This window comes from Corythoichthys intestinalis, chromosome 9, assembly GCF_030265065.1.
Source record: "Corythoichthys intestinalis isolate RoL2023-P3 chromosome 9, ASM3026506v1, whole genome shotgun sequence".
NCBI classification, from domain to species: Eukaryota; Metazoa; Chordata; class Actinopteri; order Syngnathiformes; family Syngnathidae; genus Corythoichthys; species Corythoichthys intestinalis.
In genome coordinates, this window is record NC_080403.1 from 6894804 (window position 1) to 6921391 (window position 26588).

Below are 26588 nucleotides of genomic sequence, written 5' to 3' on the forward strand. Positions count from 1 at the left end.
ACAATGTGCTCGAAATATGACGATTTATGACAGGGTCGCAATTTCATTGTTTTCCCGCAAGATGGACGCACGGCAGATTTTCTCGTGAGAGAAATAAACATGGGTCTCAAGGAAAAAGGTGACGCTTACCATTGAAATTAGGACGTAAATGATGGCAAATATGAGCATGGTGTGCACATTAGTGAATATGTCTACAATCTCGAGGACGACTCTCAATATTATCATTTTAATATCGGCAAGGAAGTAGCCAGCTTCGTCAGCTTTTTAACCATTCATTTCAGAACTTGTGCAACACAAAATGGATACTGTTCACCGTAGCCGACGACAACTACAACAGAACACGGAAAGAGAAAGTAAAATCTCTGTTGCACCTCTCTCTCTCTCGACAGTCATACAGTGCGTTCAGGAGCATCATGCAAAACACAACCGCCATATTAGAAACCAATTCATTACATTATTACTGTTCCGATTTGTATTCATAATTTAATTTAATGTAATTGCTATTTTTTATTATCCATGCAGTATTTATTAAGGATTTGGCATAGGTTTTTGGGTTGTGGAATGAATTGATCAAATTATAACAAATGACAATTTCAACATACAAACCAGGTCCTGGAACGAATTAAACTGATATGTAGAGGTACCACATTATTTTTTAACATTGTGATGATTTGCGTTCTGTTAGTGATGGTGAGATGAAGTTTCATGAAGCATTGAACCTCTTGACCTAATTGGTTCGACAAACGGTTAATTTCATGAAGCTTCATATGCGCACGGTACCACCTACTGGTTAAGTGTATAATCACTGTCAGTTGTCTGTCAACCACATACAGTGGGGCAAATAATTATTTAGTCATCCACCAATTGTGCAAGTTCTCCTACTTGAAAAGATTAGAGAGGCCTGTAATTGTCAACATGGGTAAACCTCAACCATGACCGACAGAATGTGGGGAAAAAAAAAAAACAATCACATTGTTTGATTTTTAAAGAATTTATTTCCAAATTAGAGTGGAAAATAAGTATTTGGTCACCTACAAACAAGCAAGATTTCTGGCTGTCAAAGATGTCTAACTTCTTCTAACGAGGTCTAACGAGGCTCCACTCGTTACCTGTATAAAAGGCACCTGTTTTAACTCATTATCGGTATAAAAGACACCTGTCTATAACCTCAGTCAGTCACACTCCGAACTCCACTATGGCCAAGACCAAAGAGCTGTCGAAGGACACCAGAGACAAAATTGTACACGTGCACCAGGCTGGGAAGACTGAATCTGCAATAAGTAAAATGCTTGGTGTAAAGAAATCAACTGTGGGAGCAATTATTAGAAAATGGAAGACATACAAGACCATTGACAATCTCCCTCGATCTGGGGCTCCATGCAAGATCTCACCCCGTGGCGTCAAAATGATAACAAGAACAGTGAGCAAAAATCCCAGAACCACACGGGGGGACCTAGTGAATGACCTACAGAGAGCTGGGACCACAGTAACAAATGCTACTATCAGTAACACAATGAGCCGCCAGAGACTCAAATCCTGCACTGCCAGATGTGTCCCCCTGCTGAAGCCAGTACTCGTCCAGGCCCATCTGCGGTTCGCTAGAGAGCATTTGGATGATCTAAAACAGGACTGGGAGAATGTGTTATGGTCAGATGAAACCAAAATAGAGCTTTTTGGTAGAAACACAGGTTCTCGCATTTGGAGGAGGATGAACTTTTGTTATTGACCAAATACTTATTTTCCACCATGATTTGCAAATAAATTCTTTAAAAATCAAACAATGTGATTTTCTTTTTTTTTTTTTTTTTTTTTCCCACATTCTGTTTCTCATGGTTGAGGTTTACCAACGTTGACAATTACAGACTTCTCTAATATTTTCAAGTGGGAGAACTTGCACAATTAGTGGTTGACTAAATACTTATTTGCCCCACTGTAAGTGATTTGGTGACGTTTGTTGTGTGTGTCTGTCTAGAACAGGGGTGGGCAAAGCGGTCCTCGAGGGCCGCAGTGGGTCCTGGTCTTTGTTCCAACTGATTCAGCACAGACAGTTTAACCAATGAGGTTTCAGTGGAAACAAGAAGCACCTGACTGCAATCAACTGATTGCACTTGTAAGAAACCAGATTGGTGAAAGGCTGTCCTCATGATGGGTATGAACAAAAACCCGCACCCACTGCGGCCCTTTCCGGAATAGTTTGCCCACCCCTGGTCTAGAATAAATTGACAAAACATTTTCTGACCAAATCCTGTATGTATATACAGGGCCTGAGTGGGACTCGGGAGTTTGATGCCACAGACCGGTCCACTTTATATATTGACCTACTGTATTGAAATATTGTAATAATAATTGTGCTGTCAGGCGAGTAAAATTTTTAATTGCGATTAATCGCATGCTGTCAATAGTAAACTTGTGATTAGTGGCATTTTTTTTGAATGAATAAATTATATATTTCATTTTTTAAGTACACCTATTAGCACAGGAGTTGTTTAATGTGCTTGCCTTACATCAAATTTAAGCCTCATTTAAACAAGAAAAGAGTTTTACTTTACACTTGTAAAGATGAATTAAACATGAATTTTCCCCAAATAACTGTAAAAAAAGGAGGCAGGATAGAAGAGTAGTTAGCATGACAGTTCTGAAATCAAGGGCTCAAGCACGGGTACTGTGTGGAGTTACCATTTTATTTTTGGGGTACTATATTTAATTTTATATTATATATACAGTGCCTTGCAAAAGTATTCGGCCCCCTTGAACCTTGCAACCTTTCGCCACATTTCAGGCTTCAAACATAAAGATATAAAATGTTAATTTTTTGTCAAGAATCAACAACAAGTGGGACACAATCGTGAAGTGGAACAAAATTTATTGGATAATTTAAACTTTTTTAACAAATAAAAAACTGAAAAGTGGGGCGTGCAATATTATTGGGCCCCCTTGCGTTAATACTTTGTAGCGCCACCATTTGCTCCAATTACAGCTGCAAGTCGCTTGGGGTATGTTTCTATCAGTTTTGCACATCGAGAGACTGACATTCTTGCCCATTCTTCCTTGCAAAACAGCCCGAGCTCAGTGAGGTTGGATGGAGAGTGTTTGTGAACAGCAGTCTTCAGCTCTTTCCACAGATTCTCGATTGGATTCAGGTCTGGACTTTGACTTGGCCATTCTAACACCTGGATACGTTTATTTTTTAACCATTCCATTGTAGATTTGGCTTTATGTTCTGGATCATTGTCCTGTTGGAAGATAAATCTCCGTCCCAGTCTCAGGTCTTGTGCAGATACCAACAGGTTTTCTTCCAGAATGTTCCTGTATTTGGCTGCATCCATCTTCCCGTCAATTTTAACCATCTTCCCTGTCCCTGCTGAAGAAAAGCAGGCCCAAACCATGATGCTGCCACCACCATGTTTGACAGTGGGGATGGTGTGTTCAGGGTGATGAGCTGTGTTGCTTTTACGCCAAACATATCGTTTTGCATTGTGGCCAAAAAGTTCAATTTTGGTTTCATCTGACCAGAGCACCTTCTTCCACATGTTTGGTGTGTCTCCCAGGTGGCTTGTGGCAAACTTTAAACGAGACTTTTTATGGGTATCTTTGAGAAATGGCTTTCTTCTTGCCACTCTTCCATAAAGGCCAGATTTGTGCAGTGTACCACTGATTGTTGTCCTATGGAAAGACTCTCCCACCTCAGCTGTAGATCTCTGCAGTTCATCCAGAGTGATCACGGGCCTCTTGGCTGCATCTCTGATCAGTTTTCTCCTTGTTTGAGAAGAAAGTTTGAAAGGACGGCCGGGTCTTGGTAGATTTGCAGTGGTCTGATGCTCCTTCCATTTCAATATGATGGCTTGCACAGTGCTCCTTGAGATGTTTAAAGCTTGGGAAATCTTTTTGTACCCAAATCCTGCTTTAAACTTCTCCACAACAGTATCTCGGACCTGCCTGGTGTGTTCCTTGGTTTTCACAATGCTCTCTGCACTTTAAACAGAACCCTGAGACTATCACAGAGCAGGTGCATTTATACGGAGACTTGATTACACACAGTTGGATTCTATTTATCATCATCGGTCATTTAGGACATTCAGAGATCCTCACTGAACTTCTGGAGTGTTTGCTGCACTGAAAGTAAAGGGGCCGAATAATATTGCACGCCCCACTTTTCAGTTTTTTATTTGTTAAAAAAGTTTAAATTATCCAATAAATGTTGTTCCACTTCACGATTGTGTCCCACTTGTTGTTGATTCTTGACAAAAAAATTAAATTTCCTATCTTTATGTTTGAAGCCTGAAATGTGGCGGAAGGTTGCAAGATTCAAGGGGGCCGAATACTTTTGCAAGGCACTGTACAACCCCTAGCAAAAAGTATGGAATCACCAGTCTTGGACGAGCACTCACTCAGACATTTATCATATAGAACAAACTCAGATGAAAAGCTTGAAAAAATAATGAATTAGTTAAAAGGGCAACTCTTTAACATTCAGAAACACTAAAAGAAATGAATAAAAAAATTGTGGTGGTCAGTAAATGTTAATTTTATAGAGCAAGTGCAGGGAAATATATATGGAATCACTCCATTCTGAGGGGGGAAACAAAGTATGGAATCATGAGAAACAAACAAAGAAATAACAATCAAAACACTTCTGTAGTATTTAATAGCACCACCTCTGGCTTTAATGAAAGCTTGCAGTCTCTGAGGCATGGACTTGACCAAAGTTTCAGCATCATCACCTTGTCAAGAGTTAAGAATCTGCATTGAACAAGGTGATGATGTTGAAACTTTGGTTTGGTGCTGTTCCAGTGAGATTTACAAAGATGACTTCCTAAAGAAAACCTCAAAATTCCCTTCCCCCTTGATGATATAGGGCTGCATGTCAGGCAATTTTGGGGGGGGAAATTTACTTGATAAAATCCAACACATAGAACTGATACAGTATGTCATCTTGAAAGGCAATTTTAGGTAAAAATACAATAGAGAACAACATGCTGGGATAAGTGTACAGTATGATAATGGTACATGATGCATGAACAACAAAATGCGAATGTGGCCGGTATGTTAACGTAACATAGCTATTAAGAGTTATTCAGATAACTATAACATAAAGAACATGCTAACAAGTTTACCAAACCATCAGTGTCACTCCAAAACACCAAAATAATATGTAAAATTATATAATAATATGTCAATAATTTCACACATAAGCCACTAAGTCACACCCCCAGTCAAACTATGAAAAAAACTGTGACTTATGGTCCGAAAAATACGGTAAAATAAGTTAAGAGTTTATTAATCCCTAATAGGGGAAATTCAGGCATTGTAGAAGCTCAGACAATGTTCAATCAAATGCACACTATAACATATAGACAAACTGTAAGAACCATATAAATGGTATATACCTGTAAAAATGACCTATGACTAAAGTAAAAATGGAATCTGACATTACTGCAGATCGGCACTATGTCAGAAACATACAGTACAACAAAAGAGTACCTGTTATTGTTCTTATGCTTAATGTACATTTAATTGTGAGCACAGACCTCTGCTATTATAAGTCTGACGGCAGTGGGCACAAGAGCATAATCAGGCAGAGGACAGTAAAAGTGCTTGTGTAACTTCAAAGAGGGCACAGATTAAACTTGTGTAACTTGACCATTGATTTACAGGATGAAGGGGTTTTTATTCATTTCTATTAAAAAAACTAGTTTTTCCACACAGGGGAAGTCCTCTTTCATGCTTGCTCCATCCTATAAATTACTGTACTACTCCTACTCTCCTCACTCCCAAACCTCTCTTTCCCTAACTCTCCAAACAACCTCCAAACTATCCAAACATTCACCTGATCACAAGTCTTCATCAAACACCCAAATTTGGATGTAGCTTGAGCTATTTCTATACTGTTGCTAGCTGTCAAACTGCGCACCAAAATTTAAACCACTTCCTGAAGCAATCATGTGGCACAGCTGGGCAGCAAGGCTTCAGACGTCATCATTTTTGACACCTCCCCTAAATGAAGCGAGCCTCGGTACGCACTTCGCAGAAACGTTCACTATCACTCGACACACACTTGGAAGGATCAGCACACCTGGTTACATCACCACTGCTGATCATCCTTATGTCTGTTTGAAATGGCATCTCTTGAATAGGAGTCATAATTCCGGTCAGTCTACTTGGGACAACAGCGCTCCTTTTTAACTGCAGACTAAACAAACTTATCAATTCTTATCGAGATGTTTTGTTTTGAAAATTAAATTAGAGCTTGCTTCCCCTCTTTTTGGTCAGAAAACGTAACTGTTCATAATTCCCACAATTTTTTTTTCAGGCTTTCTTTTAGTGTTCACTACAACTTGTGATTTGAAATAACTAGATTTAAAGCATGTCTATGATCTGTTTTTTCTTGACACAAACAACTGAGTTAACATCCTCCTGGAATTGTGATTCCATAATTTTTGCCAGGGATTGTGCTATGTACAATACAGCACAATTTATTGTAAGACATGATGATCTTCCGACCTTTGCTTCAACAAATTTTCTCAAAGTAGATTTCCTTAAATATTCATTGAAAACCCCTGTCCAACATGCTGTAAGAAAGGTTTGCAGCGAGTAACAGGGCCAGTACACGGCAGGAGGGGACAGAACAGGGTAGGAGAGGGCAAAAGCAGTGAGTCAGACCATGGCACACTTTCACTTAACTATTTCAATTTGCCTTTCAGATCCTGGCTATCATCTCCATTCTCTTCATCGTGCTGTCCACCATCGCATTGTCTCTCAACACTCTACCAGAGCTACAGGACACAGATGAGTTTGGCCAATCCACCGACAACCCACAGCTGGCCCATGTGGAAGCAGTTTGCATTGCTTGGTTCACCATGGAGTACCTGCTCCGATTCCTGTCTTCTCCCAACAAGTGGAAGTTCTTCAAGGGTCCTCTGAATGTCATCGACCTGCTGGCCATCCTACCATACTACGTCACCATCTTCCTAACGGAATCGAATAAGAGTGTGTTGCAATTCCAGAACGTGCGACGAGTGGTTCAAATTTTCCGCATCATGCGAATCCTGCGCATTCTCAAACTTGCTCGTCACTCCACAGGACTTCAGTCTCTCGGCTTCACCCTTAGAAGAAGTTATAACGAGCTGGGTCTACTCATTCTTTTTCTTGCAATGGGTATCATGATATTTTCAAGTCTGGTGTTCTTTGCCGAGAAGGATGAGGAGGACACAAAGTTCAAAAGCATTCCAGCTTCTTTCTGGTGGGCAACTATCACGATGACCACTGTAGGCTATGGAGACATTTACCCTAAAACTCTGCTCGGAAAGATAGTTGGGGGTTTATGCTGCATAGCAGGAGTGCTGGTGATAGCTCTCCCTATTCCCATTATTGTAAACAACTTCTCAGAATTCTACAAGGAGCAAAAACGACAGGAAAAAGCACTTAAACGTAGGGAGGCCCTGGAGAGGGCAAAGAGAAATGGTAGCATTGTTTCCATGAACTTGAAGGAAGCTTTTGCCCGTAGTGCAGAACTGATGGATGTAGTGGTGGAAAAGAATGAGAGGCCTCATGATAACCACCTATCACCGAGCCGTTGGAAATGGACTCCAAAGAGAGCCGTTTCAGAAACGAGCTCCAACCGTTCTTTCAATCACCACGACTTAGGATCTCCAACCAAAGGCCGAAACAGCAGCCCCCAAAAGCTGAATGTTCAGAAGCTGGAGGAGATCTACACCCAAATGGCCAAGACCCAGTCACAACCTAACCTCAACCCTAAAGGTTCCAGGGTTGGAAAGCAAATTGACGAGATAGAGTTGGGAGCTATACAGGATCACAGTCCACCAATGCTGGCAACCAGAGACGGTGTAGGTGACATAAAAAGTTTGTCTAGCATTGACAGCTATATTAGTTGTGCTACTGACTTCCAGGAGAATCCACGCTTCCCTCATAGCACAGCAATGGACCTTTGCCACAACGAAAGCAACCAGTTTTCACATAGTCCCTCTATAGCCCTTCCCCAGCACTCTCAGGCAAAAACAGGCCGGCATAACACCGGTGCACCTGTGTTGACCCCCATCACCATTCCCAAACCCTCATGCTCGGAAAATGCAAAGAGGTTCTTATTCTCTGGCCATGCCTCAAAAAGCCTTTTCTCCAAAGGTGTCTGTCGCAATGAGAAAGAGCCAGGACCATCCCCACTCTCAGACAGCTCCGTCCTCTCTGACCACTCTCTGCTGAGCCCTGAAGTTTCCATCTACACTACAGCCAGCAGTAGGACGCCGCCGAAATCCCCAGAAAGCGCCACCCTGGCCCCAACAGTCTTCACCTTTCACGACTCTTCCATCAGCAAATACATCGACGCCGACACTGATGATGATGAGCACCTACGTGACATTTCCGATGCCAGTCCCACAGATTGCTTACTGCGTGGCTCCAGCCCCAAACGCAGCATCACCATCAACTACCAGAGAGCCACTAACCATTTGGAAACAGCCCAGAAAATGCTGGGACAAAACTGTCTATTCCCACGAGAAGGAATTTGCGGGCTCCCTCATGAGAATCACGTGGGTCCTGAGATGGGACGCAGACAAAAGGGAGAAAGAGGGCGTCAAAATACTTTGGACAAAAGCCACTGAGGTCTGAGTGTGTATGTATGAATGATAAACCAGAGTTGGAGTGCTTGTGACAGAGACATCACACACTCAAACAGGATAGAAATCACGTTTTACAAATCACCTGAGCATGCCATTGGGCCATGTGCTCAGGGAAAACGCGAGAGCCGAATACTCTGGGAGAAACATTTGGAAAATTTCACTGCCCCCTCCCTTTCGACTCATTCCAATCAAGAGGTACTGTAGTTGACCACAACCTCGAAGCAAAGAAGCACCCAAGTGTAGCCAGCAGGTCGGTTCAGCGATACCATGAGTCATTTTGACAGAATTGTTGAGGCTGATGGTTTTCTCTACATTCTTTGTTAACAACAGCCGCATTATAACTAGTTTCGTAATTTTAGAGCTATAAGAGAGAACCTAAAAGCCTATAAGCTACTTCATCATACCCTCCATTCCCTAACCTGGCCTTAGTAATTTGCAGTTGTTGGGAGTATGCATGTCTGCATTTGAGTGTGTGCATGTGAAGATGACCACTGATGGATGATCTGATGGTAATTCATGTATACACATGTCAAAGACAGTCTATTCTGATTTATTTTTATAAAGAAAAATACCTTATAGATATTGGCTATTTGATAGTCTGTTTTATCATAGTTCGTGACAAGTAATCTCACATTAAGGATCAGTGTCATGGAACAGAGGCTTCTGATATTGAAGGTTCCAGCCCAACATCCACAGTAGTTTGTCCCTTTACATCACAAGGAGGATGGGTGATACCTTTACATCTTCCCAATGATGAATATCATATGCGCATCTCTGTTATTTAATCATAGATGAAATTAGTGTTCCAAGAGTTTTTTTCATGGGCAGCTAACAGAGTCAAACGTGAGCTCACAGGCTACTTTATAAGGCACACCCACACAATTCCATGAGACCTAATAAATGTTATATGTACAGTTGTATGAAAAATTACCTGAACCTTTTGAAATTTCTCACATTTCTGCATAAAATCAACATCAAATGTGATCTTATCTCTGTCGAAATTACACAGATGAAAAAAACTGTGTCTGCTTTAACTAAAACCACACATTTATAGGTTTTCATACTTTAATGAGGATAGTATGCATACAATGACAGAAGGGGGGAAATAAGTAAGTGAGCCATCACATTTAATATTTTGTGCCCCCCCCCCCCCCCTTAGCAGCAATAACTTCAACCAGATGCTTCCTGTAGCTGCAGATCAGTCTGGCACATCGATCAGGACTAATCGTGGCCCATTCTTCTCTACGAAACTGCTGTAGTTCAGTCAGATTCATTGGATGTCTGGCATTAATCACTGTCTTTTGGTCATGCCACAGCATTTCAATGGGGTTGAAGTCTGGACTTTGACTTGGCCACTCCAGAACGTGTATTTTGTTCTCTGAAACCATTCTGAAGTTGATTTACTTCTGTGTTTTGGATCATTGTCTTGTTGCAGCATCCATCCTCTTTTTAGCTTCAACTGTCTGACAGATGGCCTCAGGTTTTCCTGCAAAACACCCTGATAAAGTTTTGAATTCATTCTGCCATTAATGTTTGCAAGTTGTCCAGGCCCTGAGTCGGCTAAACAGCCCCAAATCATGATGCTCCCTCCACCATCCTTCACGGTGGGGATGAGATGTTGATGTTGGTGAGCTGTTCCATTTTTTTCCTCCACACATGACGTTGTGTGTTACTCCCAAACAATTCAACTTTGGTATTATCAATCCACAAAATATGCCAAAACTTCTGTGGAGTGTCCAAGTGCCTTTTTGTGAACATATAACGAGCAACAATGTTTTTTTTAGACAGCAGTGGCTTCCTCCATGAAGTCCTTCCATGAATACCATTCTTGGCGATAGTTTTACATAGAATGATGTGTGCACAGAGGTATTGGACTGTGCCAGTGATTTCTGTAAGTCTTTAGCAGACACTCTAGGATTAGTTTTTACCTCTCTGAGTATTCTGCGCTGAACTCTTGGCGTCATCTTTGGTGGACGACCACTCCTCGGGAGAGAAGCAACAGTGCCAAACTCTCTCCATTTGTAGACAACTTCTCTGACTGGCGATTGATGAACACTGTTATAGATGGTTTTGTATCCTTTCCCAGCTTTATACAAATCAACAATCTTTGATCGCAGGTCTTCAGACAGTTCTTTTGACGGAGCCATGATGCACATCAGACAATGCTTCTCATCAAGAAATTTCTTACCAGGTGTGTGTTTTATAGTGGGCAGGGCCGCTTTACATCACTCATCAGTGATTGGGCACACACCTGACTTAAAATGGTAAAAATTGGTTTCAATTGCTCTTTAAGTCTCCTTAAGCAGAGGGTTCACTTATTTATTTTTCCCCCGCCTGTCATTGTTTGCATGCTATCCTAATTAAAATATGAAAACCTATAAACATTTGGGTGGTTTTAGTTAAAGCAGACACCGTATTTTCATCTGTGTGATTTTGACAAAGATCAGATCACATTTGATGGTGATTTTATGCAAAAATGTGAGAAATTCCATACCACCGTACATTGTGTCAGGATTAATGTAACAAAAAAAAAAAAAAAGGATTAACACAACAACTGATGAGCGGAGAGGTATTCATTTAATATTGCGGTTGTATTTTTTAGAAACTGTTACAGAGCCCAACTTTTTTGTTGCATTTTAGATGCGCTGTGTTTAATTGGTTGGTGTGTCTTTAAGTGGTATTCAGTGCGAATTTCAGCATAAGTATCTTGTTAAATGAATACCGCAATTCAAACTGAGCAATATGAAAGAAGAAATTGGGTCATACCACTCGTACACTATTATAAAAAAAAAAAAGTGGTGGTGTATCTAATGATGTAGCCAGTGAGCGGATGTACTGTATGCCTCACGTATACATTCAAACAACAGTATATGGATACAGAAAACCGGGGGTTTATATCAGAACTATTTGAGGCATTTTCCCAATAATGAATTTAAGATATTAGCAGTAAATGTTCAACATGCATTGGCCTTATTTCTACCAACAGAAAAGCAACCAAAGAGACTGGTCTGATTGAATAAAGGTTGAGATAGGATCTACAGTGGAAGTGTTGGTGCTTTGATAAGTCATACTGCACATACGGAAACTGCGCGAGTCAAATTTGACAAGTGCAAAGGCACCCACAGAAGACACAACTTCAATATAGAAAGTCTCTCACTGCTTGGTTGCCACGGTGACGGATACCGTTGCTTAGCCTTTTAATTGGGGTGGGAAGGTCTGACTGCATGTAATACACATATACAAGAGTGCACCAGAATGGCGTTTATGCATGTAGTCACACATTGGCATAGTCACTATTCACCAGTCACCACCCGTAGCCATGACTCACAGATGCGGCGTTGTGAATATCTCACGACCTGACACGTTTATGACCAATCTATGTAGCAGGACATATTATTATATGTATGTATAGTATATTTTTGGTTGCTGTTACAGCAGAATACGGCAACATTTGCAGAAATATACATATTGTAATGTTAAAAGAATAAACATGCACTTTAATGTATCAGTCATATAGAGAAAACAATCTTTTTTTTTTCATCTCAATTGAGATAAAATGTATTTGCCTTTTAAAGCCCTTTAAGAATGAAGGTATGTGGAATTTCCCAGAACCTTGAAATAATTGATTAATTATGTTAATTTGGATCTAACAGATTGTTGTTGTTTTTTTAGACCTGCAGGGAAAATAGGTCTAGTCAATCATATACAGTATAATACAAGTCACCTTGACGTTGTTGAGTGGCTGTCATTATTTCCTGTTTTGAAGTTGCAAATTCTGCTTTCATATTGTGTTTTGTAGTCAGAGAAGCTAGCGTGTGAAAGGAATAGCAATGAGGGTGTAAGTGTGTATTAAAGCGAAGGCGGGTGTGACACTTAATAGAAACGAATTTCCCAAATGATTGTATGCATATCACAGGGGAAGCCTTCATTGCATGTGTGAAATACGAAAGGCCCTAGCAACACAGCCCCCCTTCTGAGACACACACACAAATAGGTATTTATTTTTTACAATATACTGTATAATAAAGATAATTCTGCTTCCTGATTTTCCTAATAAATGGAGTGGATGAGCATCCACCAACTAGCCGTGATAATGAGGAAAAATTGCTTTAAATTAATTCATCTGCCTGTTCCACACTGGAATAAATTTAATATTACATACAGTTAAGCCCAAAATTAGTCACACACATTTTGGCCTTGGAGGCTGTTTGGCATTTTCATGGTTGTTTTCATTTTGTTCATTGATCATATTTCAGTGTTTTTTTTCCATAATAACCTCTAGATCACGTGTCACCAGTATGGTGCCTGAGAGCAGGTAACCCCCATGGACCACACAAGTAGCCAGCAGGCCTTTTCTAAAAATAACTTACAAGTGACTGGACTGAGATTTCCTTGAAATGTTGTGGATGTAATGATTGAAAATGTGAACACTAGAAGACATTTTGTAGATTTACATGTATGGTATATTGAAATTTATCTGTTTCCAAGTGTTCATAATTGTGATGAATCACTATCAGTGGTTTCAAATAGATTTAATTGCCATAATTTTCGGACTATAAGTCGCTACTTTTATCCCTCATTTTGAATCCTGTGGTTTATAGTCCGGTACGGGTTATTTCTTAATTTATTAATAGGTAACCCTTTATTTGACAGCAACATCATTAGACTGTCATAAGACTGTCATAATTATGACATGGCACTGTCATGGGCATTAATGAAAGCTTAAGACAGATGTCATTAAATGCCATCCAGCAAATTTTGTCACTAACTCCATTTAAGTCCAGCTCGGCTCTTTTACATCCATTTAAAAGTGAGATAATTTCCCTAAATGACATCTGTAATAAGCATTTACTAATGCTCATGACAGTGTCATGTCATAATTATGACGGTCTTATGACAGTCTTATGACGTTGCTGTCAAATAAAGTGTTGATATCCTTTGGTGTAAATATCGCATAATACACTGAGGACAGCTGCGTCTTATAGTCCGGTGCAGTTTATCTATGAACAAATGCAGTTTTTGTGTCAAATTTGGTGGGTGGCAGCTTATAGTCAGGTGCGCCTTATAGAAAATTATGGTATAGACTTACGTAATTCTTCCTAGAACATTTTCAGGAGTGTGAATCAAACTAGAAGTTATTCCATTTAATCAGTAGCAACCTGATCTAACACATCATACAAAATACTTTGAACACTGAAAGCAAATGCAACTAGGGATGTCCTGATCTCATCACATGATCAGAAATCAGGCTGATTGCGCCATTTTTCAGAGGATCTGATTTTTAATTCAAAAAAATATAATTGTTTATCTGCTTCATGCTCATACACTGCCACACCCTCCCTCCTGCTAAGCAGTGCGGCCAAACTATCCAGCGTAGCTTGCGTTTGGGACTTAAAGTTAATGATGATTCACAGGTTTGTAGCTTTGATCTTGACAGAGAAGCTTGGTAGCTCTACTGTCAAAGGCACAAATGTTTCAATCATTGTTAAACTTGCAGCTCAGTCATAAGTGTGCTGTGGCAACTCATTGTGTAAGTGAGAGAGCAGCGTGAGCGTCAAAGCGTGAAAGCATTTGAGACATCCCTAAATGCAACCGTTTGTATTAGTATTTTCAGGATACAATTATTCTTGAAAAAGGCATAATACTAAATACTATATGATCTCATTTGAAAGCACGAGCAATTAATCTGATTTAAAAATGGCAGACTCTTTCTAGTCTTATTAAATTGTCCAATAAAATTTAATGAGGTGGTAATTGTACAAAATCAAGAAAAATCACTAGAGAAACATTTCCAACATATTCCTGGTAGTATTGCCTCGTCAGCATTCAGCTCAGCTGCTAGATGCACCTTTAATTGGATTTTGCTCAAGGAGCACGATTAATCAAATTGAAGGCCAATGTATGCCGAACATTTCATCGCCAACGTCAAACTTGGACACATAAATTTCATTGACGAATATATGTCAATCATAATAAAGTAATTTCTTGTCGACTGTCAGTTATAAGCGACATCATCGTTAATATAAATCAATCACATGGTGGCCGAGGGGCATTTTATTTTGTGACTATAGGTTATTTAGGGTTTACAAGCAGTCACCATGCATCATCTCTCCAGTCATGTAGGCTTTCAATAAAAAAGGCTGTCAGGGAGCATTTTGGCTGATTTATTTCAACTACGATGACAATCAATTTTTCATGGCTAAACAGGAAACACCATAGTCGGTGGTTTTTTTAACATTATTACGCTTGGACATATACAAAAACACACATACATACACTTAATATTGATGGTCATTGCTTTCTGACTTGATTTTAGTAGGGTATCCAACAAAATGTATCTATTTTAAAATGGCATGAGTGCAACAACCGACGTATACAGCATGAGGTTTATTTTTGATTAACTCATTCACTGCCATTCACAGCGCTAGACTTCAAATCCATTTTAATTGGGACCATTGAGATTGACCTCCGTAAAGTTGGCCTCCCATCAGGCGTATTTATATCAATAGATACTGTAGAAAAATTACTTCATTCGTTTGTCCAAGGTTTGTGCTCGTTGGTGCTGAAAATTTTATTTGTTTGTGCTGCTATCGTTTTTGAGATATTAACAATTCTTTTAAAGGTCAATCTAAATTCAACCAGTGCCCCATTTAAAAAAAAAAAAAAAAATAGCTGAAAGTGGTGTCAATCGTTTGTGGTGGTTTGTGCTGTAAAAAATGTCATTTGTGCTTTATGTGCGTTACTGTGCATTATGGAGACATTGAGATATTAATTTTGAGTGATGACAACACGCAGCCCCCCTATTTATTGCATAATGGACCCGAAATGGTGCCGTGCTATGCTACGTTTGTACTCGTTTGTGCTGTAAAAATTTTCGTTTGTGCTGCAATCATTTTATAGATATTGAGAAATTAATTTCAAGTGATGACGTGAACCGCAGCACCTCCATCGCTGCTGACGAAGCGTACCAACTCTCTCAATAACAGAAGGGTGTCCCAAAAACTAGTGATAACATTTTCGCAAATGATCAAATCAAATACAGTGGTACCTCTGCATATGATCGCTTCGACACACGATTTTTCGGCATCCGACGTAAAATTTGACTCGCCATTTGTTTCTACATCCGACAACATGCTCGAAATACGACGACATGACAACGCCGCAGACGGACGCACAGTGGATTTTCTTGTGAGAAAAATCGTCACAGGTTCCAAGGAGGTTAGTGCAGGTGGTGACACAAGGAAAAATGATATAAAAATATGAACGTGGGGTTGCACCTGAACTGGCTCGACAATATGGCCGTAGAATGTCGACGATCTCCTCGGTCCTCCTCCGACCTCTGTTCGCCAGTCTGTATAAGTTAAGGTGACAATTATTATTGTTGTAACATCGCCAAAGAAATCGCCAGCTTCGTCAGGTTTTTATCAATTATTTCAGAACTTGTGCAAAACAAAACACACCTGCTGTTTTCCGCAGTTGACAGTGTTCTCAACAAAACATTAAAAGAGAAGGGAAAATGTCTACCGCACCACTCCTCTTGTCTGTCACGTCAGCGACGCGGTGCTTTCAGGTACAATATTATTATTTATAACATTATTATTTTATCAATCCGGTTTTTATTAATAATTTATTTGTTTTGCAATGTGTAATTGCCTTTTGTAATAGTACCAGCATTATTGATGAAGGATTTTGTATAGGTTTTTGGGCTGTGGAATGAATTAATGGAATTTTAATATATTCTTATGGGAAAATCCTGCTCGACATACAACCATTTCGACTTACAAACACGGTTTTGGAATGAATTAACTTCGTACGTAGAGGTACCACTTTTTAATGAATCTGACAGAACACAAAAATATAATACAATTAGTGAAAATGGAATACACAGAGAAGAACAAGAAAACAGATGATGATCATCTTGAACATGCTTTTTACTCTGGCTTCACTCAAACCTCTCATCTTCCACTGTCTTCCATTAGCGACAGTACCTCGACAAATGACATGAGTGAGATTTTGTATTGTCATTGTTCCGTCAGCTCATTGGTCAAAAAGCAGGATAGGCAGGGGAATGTGTTTCCCTGCATGTTCTTGTAAAGCACCATACCAGTATTTGTTCGTTCTACGAATAATGATACTACTTTTGAGTTAGATGATAATAAGTAGCAAAGCGCATCCTTTGAAAGCTCTATAAGGGACGCGTACTTTTGTTTCGGACAATTCCGTTTTTCAAGGGACAGTTGGTAACCCTACTAAATGCTACTAAATACTAAAGCTTAATGGTACCTCCATAAGCATTTGTGTGGAAATGTAGTTCACGAACAACTAGCGCAAATGTAGCACAAACGAATGGCACCCGTTTGGGCCCATTTTGCAGTAAATGAGGGGCTTGTGATATGAATTTCGAGTGATGACGTGACTTGCAGCCCCCCATTTACTGCAAAAAGACAGCAGCACAAACAATAACATGTTCAGCACAAACGAGCACAAACCTAGCACAAACGAATGACATATTTTTTCTATCAATTTCTATATGCGTCTAATGGGGGTCAACTTCACGGAGGTTTGAGATTGAATTCTCATGTACCGGTGTCATAGACGGCGCTAGTCATCCAATTCATTTGGACTTGTAATCATTGTCAGTCTCTCAGTCCAAATGTCTAGCACTGTCACTGGTAGACAGTGTTAATTTATGACCTAAAATTAAAGCGGATCCGACAGTAGGAAGGTTATCGATGTGGCAATTTGTTAGTTACAGCTTAGTCAATGTAAAAGTTGTCCTTTTTTTTATTATTACTAGTTTTCTGCTCATTTCAGTGTGTTTTGTTACACTCTTTCTTGTCCTGATTCGTGACACCAGTATTAATGAGTGGTTAAAAAAAAAGAAAAAGAAAGATACCTAGACTGTAATACTGTGAATTTTTGTTTTAAGTTTTTCTTTTTCAAGACACTTCAAGACTGTATTTGAAGATACAATAACATACCTCGGGTGTCTTTGGTTTACGAGATTGTCCAGTGGTTACATAAGTAAATATTTTATATAAAAACACATTTTGGCAAAAAAATACAAAACTGGGATGCACGATATTTTTATTCCTCAAACTGATAAATGCCTGCTTCTCAAGACCGATAACTAGGGTGAGGGTGGTGGGAGGTTTATAGGCTAAAGGAGTTCCGACATTTCTTTCTCAGTCGCAGATAGACTGGTTTACCTCTGTGTCAATCGAAAATGTATCCAATAGCAAGAGAGGGTGGATGGACTACCTGACCCGCCCCCCAAACGAGGCACGATCGACTGACACAATCTTGTCATTGATGTACCGTATTGGCCTGAATATAAGACGGTGTTTTTTGCATTAAAATAAAGACTGAAAAAGAGGGGGTCGTCTTATATTCGCGGTCTAGACGTTATACCCATTCAGGACGCTAGATGGCGCCAGATATCATTGAAGCGATGTTCTGTCATGACAGAGCTCAGCTGCTCTCAAGTTTAACCAGTTTGCATTCTTTTATTGCAATGTTTTTCCTTATTCAGATTTGTTTCAAGACTACAGTTACAGTTAGACTTCACTTTGATGGTGAATGCAGCTATTGCAATTTTGTTGTTTTATCACAATAGATTGGTTTATTTACATTTCAAAAACCAGATGCCATTCATTTACGAATGTGATTGCACGTTAGTTTAAATATTTAAATGTTCAGATATTAAGATTTGAATGAGGCAAAATAACATATTTTTCTCTCAAATATATTGTTATAAACATTTGTTTTGGATGTACTGTAATTATTTTCTGTATAAAAATTAATTTGGTGTTCAAAAAGTCTTTTTTCAAACTTGAGTCTTGAAAAAGAGGGGGTCGTCTTATAATCAGGGCCGTCTTATATTCGGGCCAATACGGTATTAAGGCCCCTCTCTTCTAGACGTTCATATTTAGTGGTACCTCTACGTATGAACGTCTCTACATACAGAATTTTCAGGTTAAGACACTCCTCAAAGGCCTCGCCTCTAATAACGAAAGAAATTTCAGGATACAAAAGGCAAAAACACAGTATAGCTGGTACTCACAGCTCCCAGAGTTTACTGGACTTAAAATACTTATAGCTGCTCTGACATTGGCTATTGCCTAGCATTCCTGGCATCCAATTGGCTAAGAGGGACCTCTATTGTATGTGTATGTACAGTATGTATCCCAGCGTCCTCTTCATTTGCCTCTCGTGTTCCGACAGCTTTACATGAGTGTATTTATTTTTATTCTTTATTCTTGGTTTTTTTCACCAAATGCACAACTCAGATTTTATGTTTGTTTTGCAATAATCTAAATAGAACATGTATTTGTTGCATGTTTTCAAGCATTTTTTGCATCATGAAAGATTCATGTATGAATTTTGGGGGTTTGGAGCGGATTAGGGCAGTTACATAGAAAATGCGTCTCTACTTACAAAGTTTTCAAGTTACGAAACTACTTCCAGAACCAATTAATTTCGTAAGTAGAGGTACCACTGTAGTTTCATGAACCTCCCAATTCCATACTTACGCTCACGTGTACGTATTTTGGCAACGAACTTTAATATGTTATCCCTGGGTTCACTTGAAGCCATGAAAATAGTAGTGTATTGTTATAACAATACATCTGCACTGTATACTGTATATCGTAATTCCATATCTTAGGACGGCAGCATTAAGGCCGGCTGGGTGTAAAAACCCAAGGAAAGTATTTTCAAGCTGTTTGAAAGATTTTTTTTTTTTTTTAATTACGTCATGAAAGAGCACATTCAAAATAATGGAGTGCATGATTTATCTGCCTGTGGATGCCAAAAGCTGAGTATGGTTCCCATCTTCGTTCTTGTTTTTTATTCTCTAAACTTATTTTTTATTCATTCCAGTGTTGTTTTTGGAAGTCCCATTCAATTTTTGTCTTTTGGACGCAAAAAAACTTATTAATCTTAGTCATATTTTAGTCATTTCAAAATGTTTTCATCTTTGTCTAGTTTTAGTAGACGAAATCTTGTACAAATTTTGTTCAATTTTAATCGACAGTTACTCAAAATGTTTTAATCTGTAAAATTCAAAGTTTTAGTCCAAAAATTGAACCTTCAAACTACGTTGCAATAATATGCTTCAATTCAGGGCCATTTGTGGTCCTCCCATCGCAGATGACATGGAGATGAACTCTAACCCTTTTACAGAGTTCGTCTCCTGCGTTGTCTCCGATCAGCCAGCTGCGGGGATGGCCCCTCCCAACTCAATGCCAACCGAACATGATTATATAAAAATGCGTAGAACAAAATTAAACCCCGAAAAGTGACCTGCGTTGTACCCCCAGTCAAAGAGGCACGCGATCAGTTCTTTTCCATGACATTTCTTCCTGTCAAAACTGTCGCCACTTCCAGGATCGCTAATGTTATACACAAGCACACCTGGTTGCGGCTTCCAGGCAATATACGCAGCGCCACACCATATGCTTCTATTTGTTATTTTCCAAGTGGTCAGAGCGCAACTGAGCATTGATTATTACATCCCAAGTAATGATGTCAGGCTTATTTCAATCACAACTTGGCGACTGCTCGTAAAAAACGAGCGAGCTCTCCCTTCACTCTCGCTCCTGCGTGATGCGTTCAATTGAGTTCATGAAAAAAACAGTGATCACAAAAGAATGACAGTCTAGAAGGTTTAGTAATTTTGAAATTTGCCGCCGACGAGTAATGAGTTTCCGGTTCAGAGGTAAACCGCGCGGGCGATGACGTAACATATGGGACTGCTCCTTTCTACGCATGCGTAATTTGCGCAAATGCAGGCATACCTCGCAGAAGCGGGGGAGCCTTAAACGCACCTTAAACGTAAGTGTGGACAGGTATAAAAACAGTCGGCAGACTACCCTGAAGAAAATTATCTGTCCTAGTGTAGACGTAGCCTGACATCATCTAGAGCAGGGGTCAAACAATCAAGATCGTAATCAGGGTCCTGCAGAGATTGCTTATGACCTGATCGTTTTATTCGGGTGTGTTAAAGGAGGGAGACATGGAAAACAAGCTGGATAGCGGCTCTTGAGGACCGGACTTGCAGACCCCAACTCCAGACTTACTGACCAGAAAAGCCAAGTGGCTCTGTTTTAGACTGGCCAGTGTTTTCAGAGGATGCTGGCCATTATGAAGCTAATGTTAACGCGAATGCTACTCAAACACTTGGATTTACGTTTAGCGTATGATGATCACTCAGCTCAGATCTTTAATAGGCTAAAGCAACATTGCATATTCTCTCTTGCCAAGATAAGCAAACAAATCTTACCGAGTTTCCAAAGAAGCAAGATGGAGCTCAGCCTAGCTTGAGGTGCATCTTAAACTCGGGTGGGCAGCACATCCCACGTGAGAGACACGGCCCAAACGGTGCTACGATGCAAGCTGATGTACGCCACGTACAATATGAAAATGTCACGCGTTGTGAACATATGACAAAAAACGATGTCAGATTTTCATCTCATTGTCGTTTCGTCAGACGAAAACTTGCATTCAGCTTGTGATGTTCTAGTCTCCCAAGCCACATTTTTAGCTTGTCATGTCATCGTCCTGAAAAAAATGTTCGTCAAGGAACTATTTTCGTTTTTGTCATTGTTGACGAAAACCACACTGATTCATTCTTTTATTTATTAATTTATCAGTATGATAAATTCTTCATAATTCTGATGAAAAAAACATCAGTCAGATAATTATTGTGCATCCCTATAATTAACAGATGAAAAATAGGCAGTACACTGCAAAGCAAGCACCCAATTTGTCGCTTCGAAACAAAGTATCTTGGAACCCCCTGCATAATTATTAGGCTGAAATTCAAATCAGAAAACATGACCAAGTGACTTTTTATGGACATTTTATAGCAAAAATGAATAGCACAGATCCACCAAATTTTCCAACAGGTCGCCCCCTACGGTATAGTTCACGTATGTGTTTTAGATTCTAACATTCTGAATGGTTTGGTTGTGGTGTTAGCTGCTAGAAATAAAATAATACAGGAGTGTACTGTATTGTCATGAAGAACTTGATCCAGAGAGTACAAACATTCTAAAGCCCCTCTATCGCTCTATCACAGGGTTGGGGTCCATTCAGGGCATACTTATATAGGAGAACAGACAAAACACAATGAAAAAAAAGCACCATAGGAGAATAAGGCCAATAAAAATGAGAACAAATTACAAGAAACCCTATATTTTTCTACAATTTAAGCTCTCAGTGGAATTGACCCCAACCTTGCCTAAGCCATCAGTCTTTGTAAAGTATTGTATACCAGGGAAATAGACAAAAGAAAAAGGAAAGCTCTTATACAATGTTGTTTTTAGGTCCCCCAGCTTGTCTGTTTTGTACAAAACACACAAACATTTCTACCTGTTGACTTTCTATGCTGTTGTTTCTGTATATAAATGTTCTATCGTTCGGTGCATGTTGTAATCCCTTGGCGTTGCGGCTGCTTGTGACTCACACGGAGCCATCCATGTTATTGTCTTGTATGAAAAAAAAACTGTCTCTATGTCCTGAGATGTTTCTATTTCTTGAGAAAAGCGAAATTTCCCCTTCGGATGACTCCAAATGAAATAAAGCAGATCACTTTACATTTTGATTAAGAATGGCTGACTTTCATTATTCTTTTGGTAATATACGGGCTGTACCAAATGTCACTATGCACTTCCTATTCTCTAATTCATTTCAGGAATCATTTAGACAGACATGAGACCACTTCCAAAATAACTTTGTTACTCATGGCTTAGCTCAGCGGTTAGAGCACTTGACTCCCGACCGGTGGCGACTTGGGTTTGCAGCACCAGTGCGTTTGAACAACACAAAGGATCTGCCACTGACCCTGGGGAGCAATGAAACTGTTAATTATTAGTTTTTGTATACACCATGTATAAACACAACTGTCCACCATGGGCGTCGCAAGACATATTTCACTGGGGTACGAGCTCAGTATAAATTTCGACGGTAAAAAAATAAAATAGTCCAATTTTTCTTTTAAACCCAGACAATAGTTATATGTGGTTTAATTACCTGACATGTTTCGGCGAACACTTCTGCCTTCATCAGAGAGTCACTGGTGTTGCTGTGATGCGTATTTATCAGCTAATGGATGAAGACGGGACTCACCTGTCAGATTGACAGGTGAGTCACGCCCTCTGCTGACCATTCACCCTTCCAGGATGCTGGTCCAAGTAGTAGAGAGCATGTATGCGCCCTCGTCCCTGTTGATGGTCCTTGGGCCCTGCTTGCGGATCTCAGTGGCCTGCCTAATCCAGCGCTTATGTTTGTTTTCTTCGGTGTGGATGACTCTGGACTTTTCCCAGTCAATGATGTGGCTTTCCCTTTTGCAGCGATCGGTGATGGCTGATTTGTGATGTTCCTGTTGTGCTTGTTCTTTTATTGCCCTTGTTTGTCTCATTGTCTGCTTTTCATATTCCTTCTTGTGTTCTGTTTTTCTTGTAATAAAGCTCCTCCCAGTCTCCCCGATGTATGATTTATTGCATAATTTCCATGAAATTCCATAAATGGAATAATTTTTTTTTTCTGGGTGGATTTTGTCCTTTGGATGGACCAATATCTGGCGGAGTGTTGTGTGTGTTTTGAACGTTGTGTTTATGTTGTATTTTTTCATGACCCTTTGGATACATTCCGTGACTCCTCTTTCATACGGCAGCGTCATCAAATCTCTGTGCTCTTGTTTTCTTTGTTTTTTCTTTCCCTCCTGTGTTGCGTTGTTCTTGTTGTTAACCTGTCCAGCACCTTTTGTTATTGCCCACTGTGGATACTGACCTTTTTAGTGCATGTTGTATATGTTTTTCTTCCTGTGTTCTGTCATCCGGGTCCGTTATTATTGCCATACGTTCATGTAGTGTTCTAACTAGGGCTGTCAAAATTATCGCGTTAATGGGCGTTAATTAATTTTTTTAATTAATCACGTTAAAATATTTGACGCAATTAACGCACATGCCCCGCTCAGAGAGTTTTAAATGACAGTACACATTGAAACGCTCACTTGTTGTGTTTTATGGAGTTTTGCCGCCCTCTGCTGGCGCTTGGGTGCGACTGATTTTATAGGCATCCATGAGCATTGAGTAAGTAATTATTGACATCAACAATGGCGGGCTACTAGTTTATTTTTTGATTGAAAATTTTACAAATTTTATTAAAACGAAAACATTAAGAGGGGTTTTAATATAAAATTTCTCTAACTTGTACGAACATTTTTCTATTAAGAACTACAAGTCTTTCTATCCATGGATCGCTTTAACAGAATGTTAATAATGTTAATCCCATCTTGTTGATTTATTGTTATAATAAACAAATAGTCCTTATGTACCGTATGTTGAATGTATATATCCGTCTTGTGTCTTATCTTTCCATTTCAACAATAATTTACAGAAAAATATGGCATATTTTATAGTTGGTTTGAATTGCGATTAATTGCGATTAATTACGATTAATTAATTTTTAAGCTGTAATTAACTCGATTAAAAATTTTAATCGTTTGACAGCCCTAGTTCTAACTACTGACAGGTTGTGGATATTAAGGTGTTCCGATGTCTATAGGAGGTAATGGTCGGTGTGTGGGGGTTTCCTGTGTTCTTCTATTTTGATGTATGTGTGATGTATGTTTATGTCCAGAAAGGCTATAGATTGATCTGTTTCGTCTTCATGGGTGAATCAGCGGTGGGTGGCCATTGAGAAAAACAGAACACATGAAGAGATGTGAAAAGCAGACAACAAGATCACAAATCAGCCATCACCGATCACTGATAAAGGGAAAACCACATCATGGACTTAGAAAAGGCCAGAGGCATCCGCACTGAAGAAAACAAACATCAGCGCTGGATCAGGGAAGCCATTGAGATCCGCAAGCGGGGCCTGAGGACCATCAACAGGGACTTGGGAGCTTACATGCTCTCTACTACCTGGACCAGCATCCTGGAAGAGTGAATGGTCAGCAGAGGGCGTGACTCACCTGTCATATTGACATCCATCAGCTGATAAAGACGCGTCACACCAACACCAGTGACACTCAGATGAAGGCGGAAGTGTTTGCCGAAACATGTCAGTTCAGGTAATTAAACCACTTATAACTATTGTCTGGGATAAAACAAAAAGTTGACTAATCTATAAGTGTAGACTAAAAGAAAATAAATAAAAAAATAAAAATATATAAAAATAAAATACTTGGAGTTTGAAGTCTACATAGCATAATCTACAAAATGTGCCTATTTAATATGCTCATATTACTTTATTCACTCCATATACACAATCTGCACATGGCTTCTTAAGATGGTAATTTATGCACTTAACTTTGGCTGTGATAGGCATATGAGTTAATACTTCCACGAAGCACTTTCAGGATATATGCTGTGTTCATGTGTATCGGGAGATCTGAGATCTCAAGTTGGTAAATCGTTCTGATGTGTTGTATGGTCGTAATGTGGATAAAAACATGGTTGCTACAAAGGAGGGTCGCCAATTTTCATGCTCCACCGATACATCACAAATTGAGTAACTGTTTGGCGCTTTTAATGCACACAATGTAATAGAGAATTTTTGTTTATTTATTTTTTTTCGATTACTCCAACAACGCATCAATGCAGCATCAATATTACGGTGCGTGTGCCAAACTGCCAATCATACAGTCGATGGTGCAAATCACATCTTCCCACCTGCTTTACAGGTTAGTGCAAGATAAACTGCCCGCCCTTGATGTTCGTTTTGACCTCTGTGTTGATGATTGTTTGGTCGCCTATTCCACGAATTATGAATTAAATTGGTTCAACTTTACGTATCAGGCAGTTAACTGGGGTAAACTAATCTGGTCGCCAATTGAAGTAGCAGATTAGCCGTCGTCTTTTAGCCAACTGGCTATAAATACAATGGCAATTACATGCTATTTGAGTGAGAGGCTTTCACTCAAGAGCTTTGTCCAATATTGTGTTAATATATGTGATATTTGAACTGTATCGACGGTATGTATGGCTATTTGTTTATATGACCAAAGTGAATCAATCCGTATGAATGAATTGCCTATCTTTGCGCTATAACTGCTAACAATTTTGTATGTGTGCTCCATCCATCTGTTTTACAAGCATTTTGTTACTGCAGTCCTTGTGAAGATATCTTATTTTTTTTTATTCTATTTGACTCAAACAGAATTACACTTGCAAAGGATAAATCAGCAACAAGGAATAATGGAGGTAAGCTAGGTAACCCACCAAGGCAACATAAACCACTTTTAGGTCACAACCTACCAGTTGAGAAACACTGATCAATTGCATAAGAGTTACAGTGATATATCCCCAGTTCCGTCCTGACAAAGTAGAGCAGCAGAAACTTGTATTTTGGTTTGATTATATATACCCGTATCAGCCTGAACATAAGACGACCCTGGTTATAAGACGACCCCCTCTTTTTCAAGACTCAAGTTTGAAAAAGACTTTTTGAACACCAAATTAATTTTTATACAGAAAATAATTATAGTCCATCTGAAACAAATGAGTATAACAATATATTTGAGAGAAAAAGCATGTTATTTTGCCTCATTCAAATTTTAATATCTGAACATTTAAATATGTAAATTAAAGTGCAATCACATTTGTAAATGAATGGCTTCTGGTTTTTGAAATGTAAATAAACCAATCTATTGTGATAAAACAACAAAATTGCAATAACTGCATTAACCATCAAAGTGAAGTCTAACTGTAACTAGTCTTGAAACAAATCTGAATAAGGAAAAACATTGCAATAAAATAATGCAAACTGGTTAAACTTGAGAGTTGCTGAGATCTGTCATGACAGAACATCGCTTCAATGATATCTGGCGCCATCTAGCGTCGTGAATGGGGATAGTGTCTAGACTGCGAATATAAGACGGCCCCCACTTTTTCAGTCTTATTTCAATGCAAAAAAACACTGTCGTATATTTGGGCCAATATGGTA

The 26588-nt window shown here is 39.3% G+C and overlaps 1 protein-coding gene across 2 annotated transcripts in view; it reads left to right on the forward strand.

The window, feature by feature from the left end:
- Positions 1-22327, forward strand: part of kcnb1 (potassium voltage-gated channel, Shab-related subfamily, member 1) — a 173773-nt gene extending 151446 nt beyond the window's left edge. For both annotated transcript variants that reach the window (XM_057846929.1, XM_057846930.1), the window contains exon 3: positions 6702-22327. In XM_057846929.1, coding sequence (XP_057702912.1) covers positions 6702-8615 — 1914 coding nt within the window. In that variant the 3' untranslated portion in view covers positions 8616-22327. The remainder of the gene's footprint in view (positions 1-6701) is intronic.
- Positions 22328-26588: the final 4261 nt, after the last annotated feature.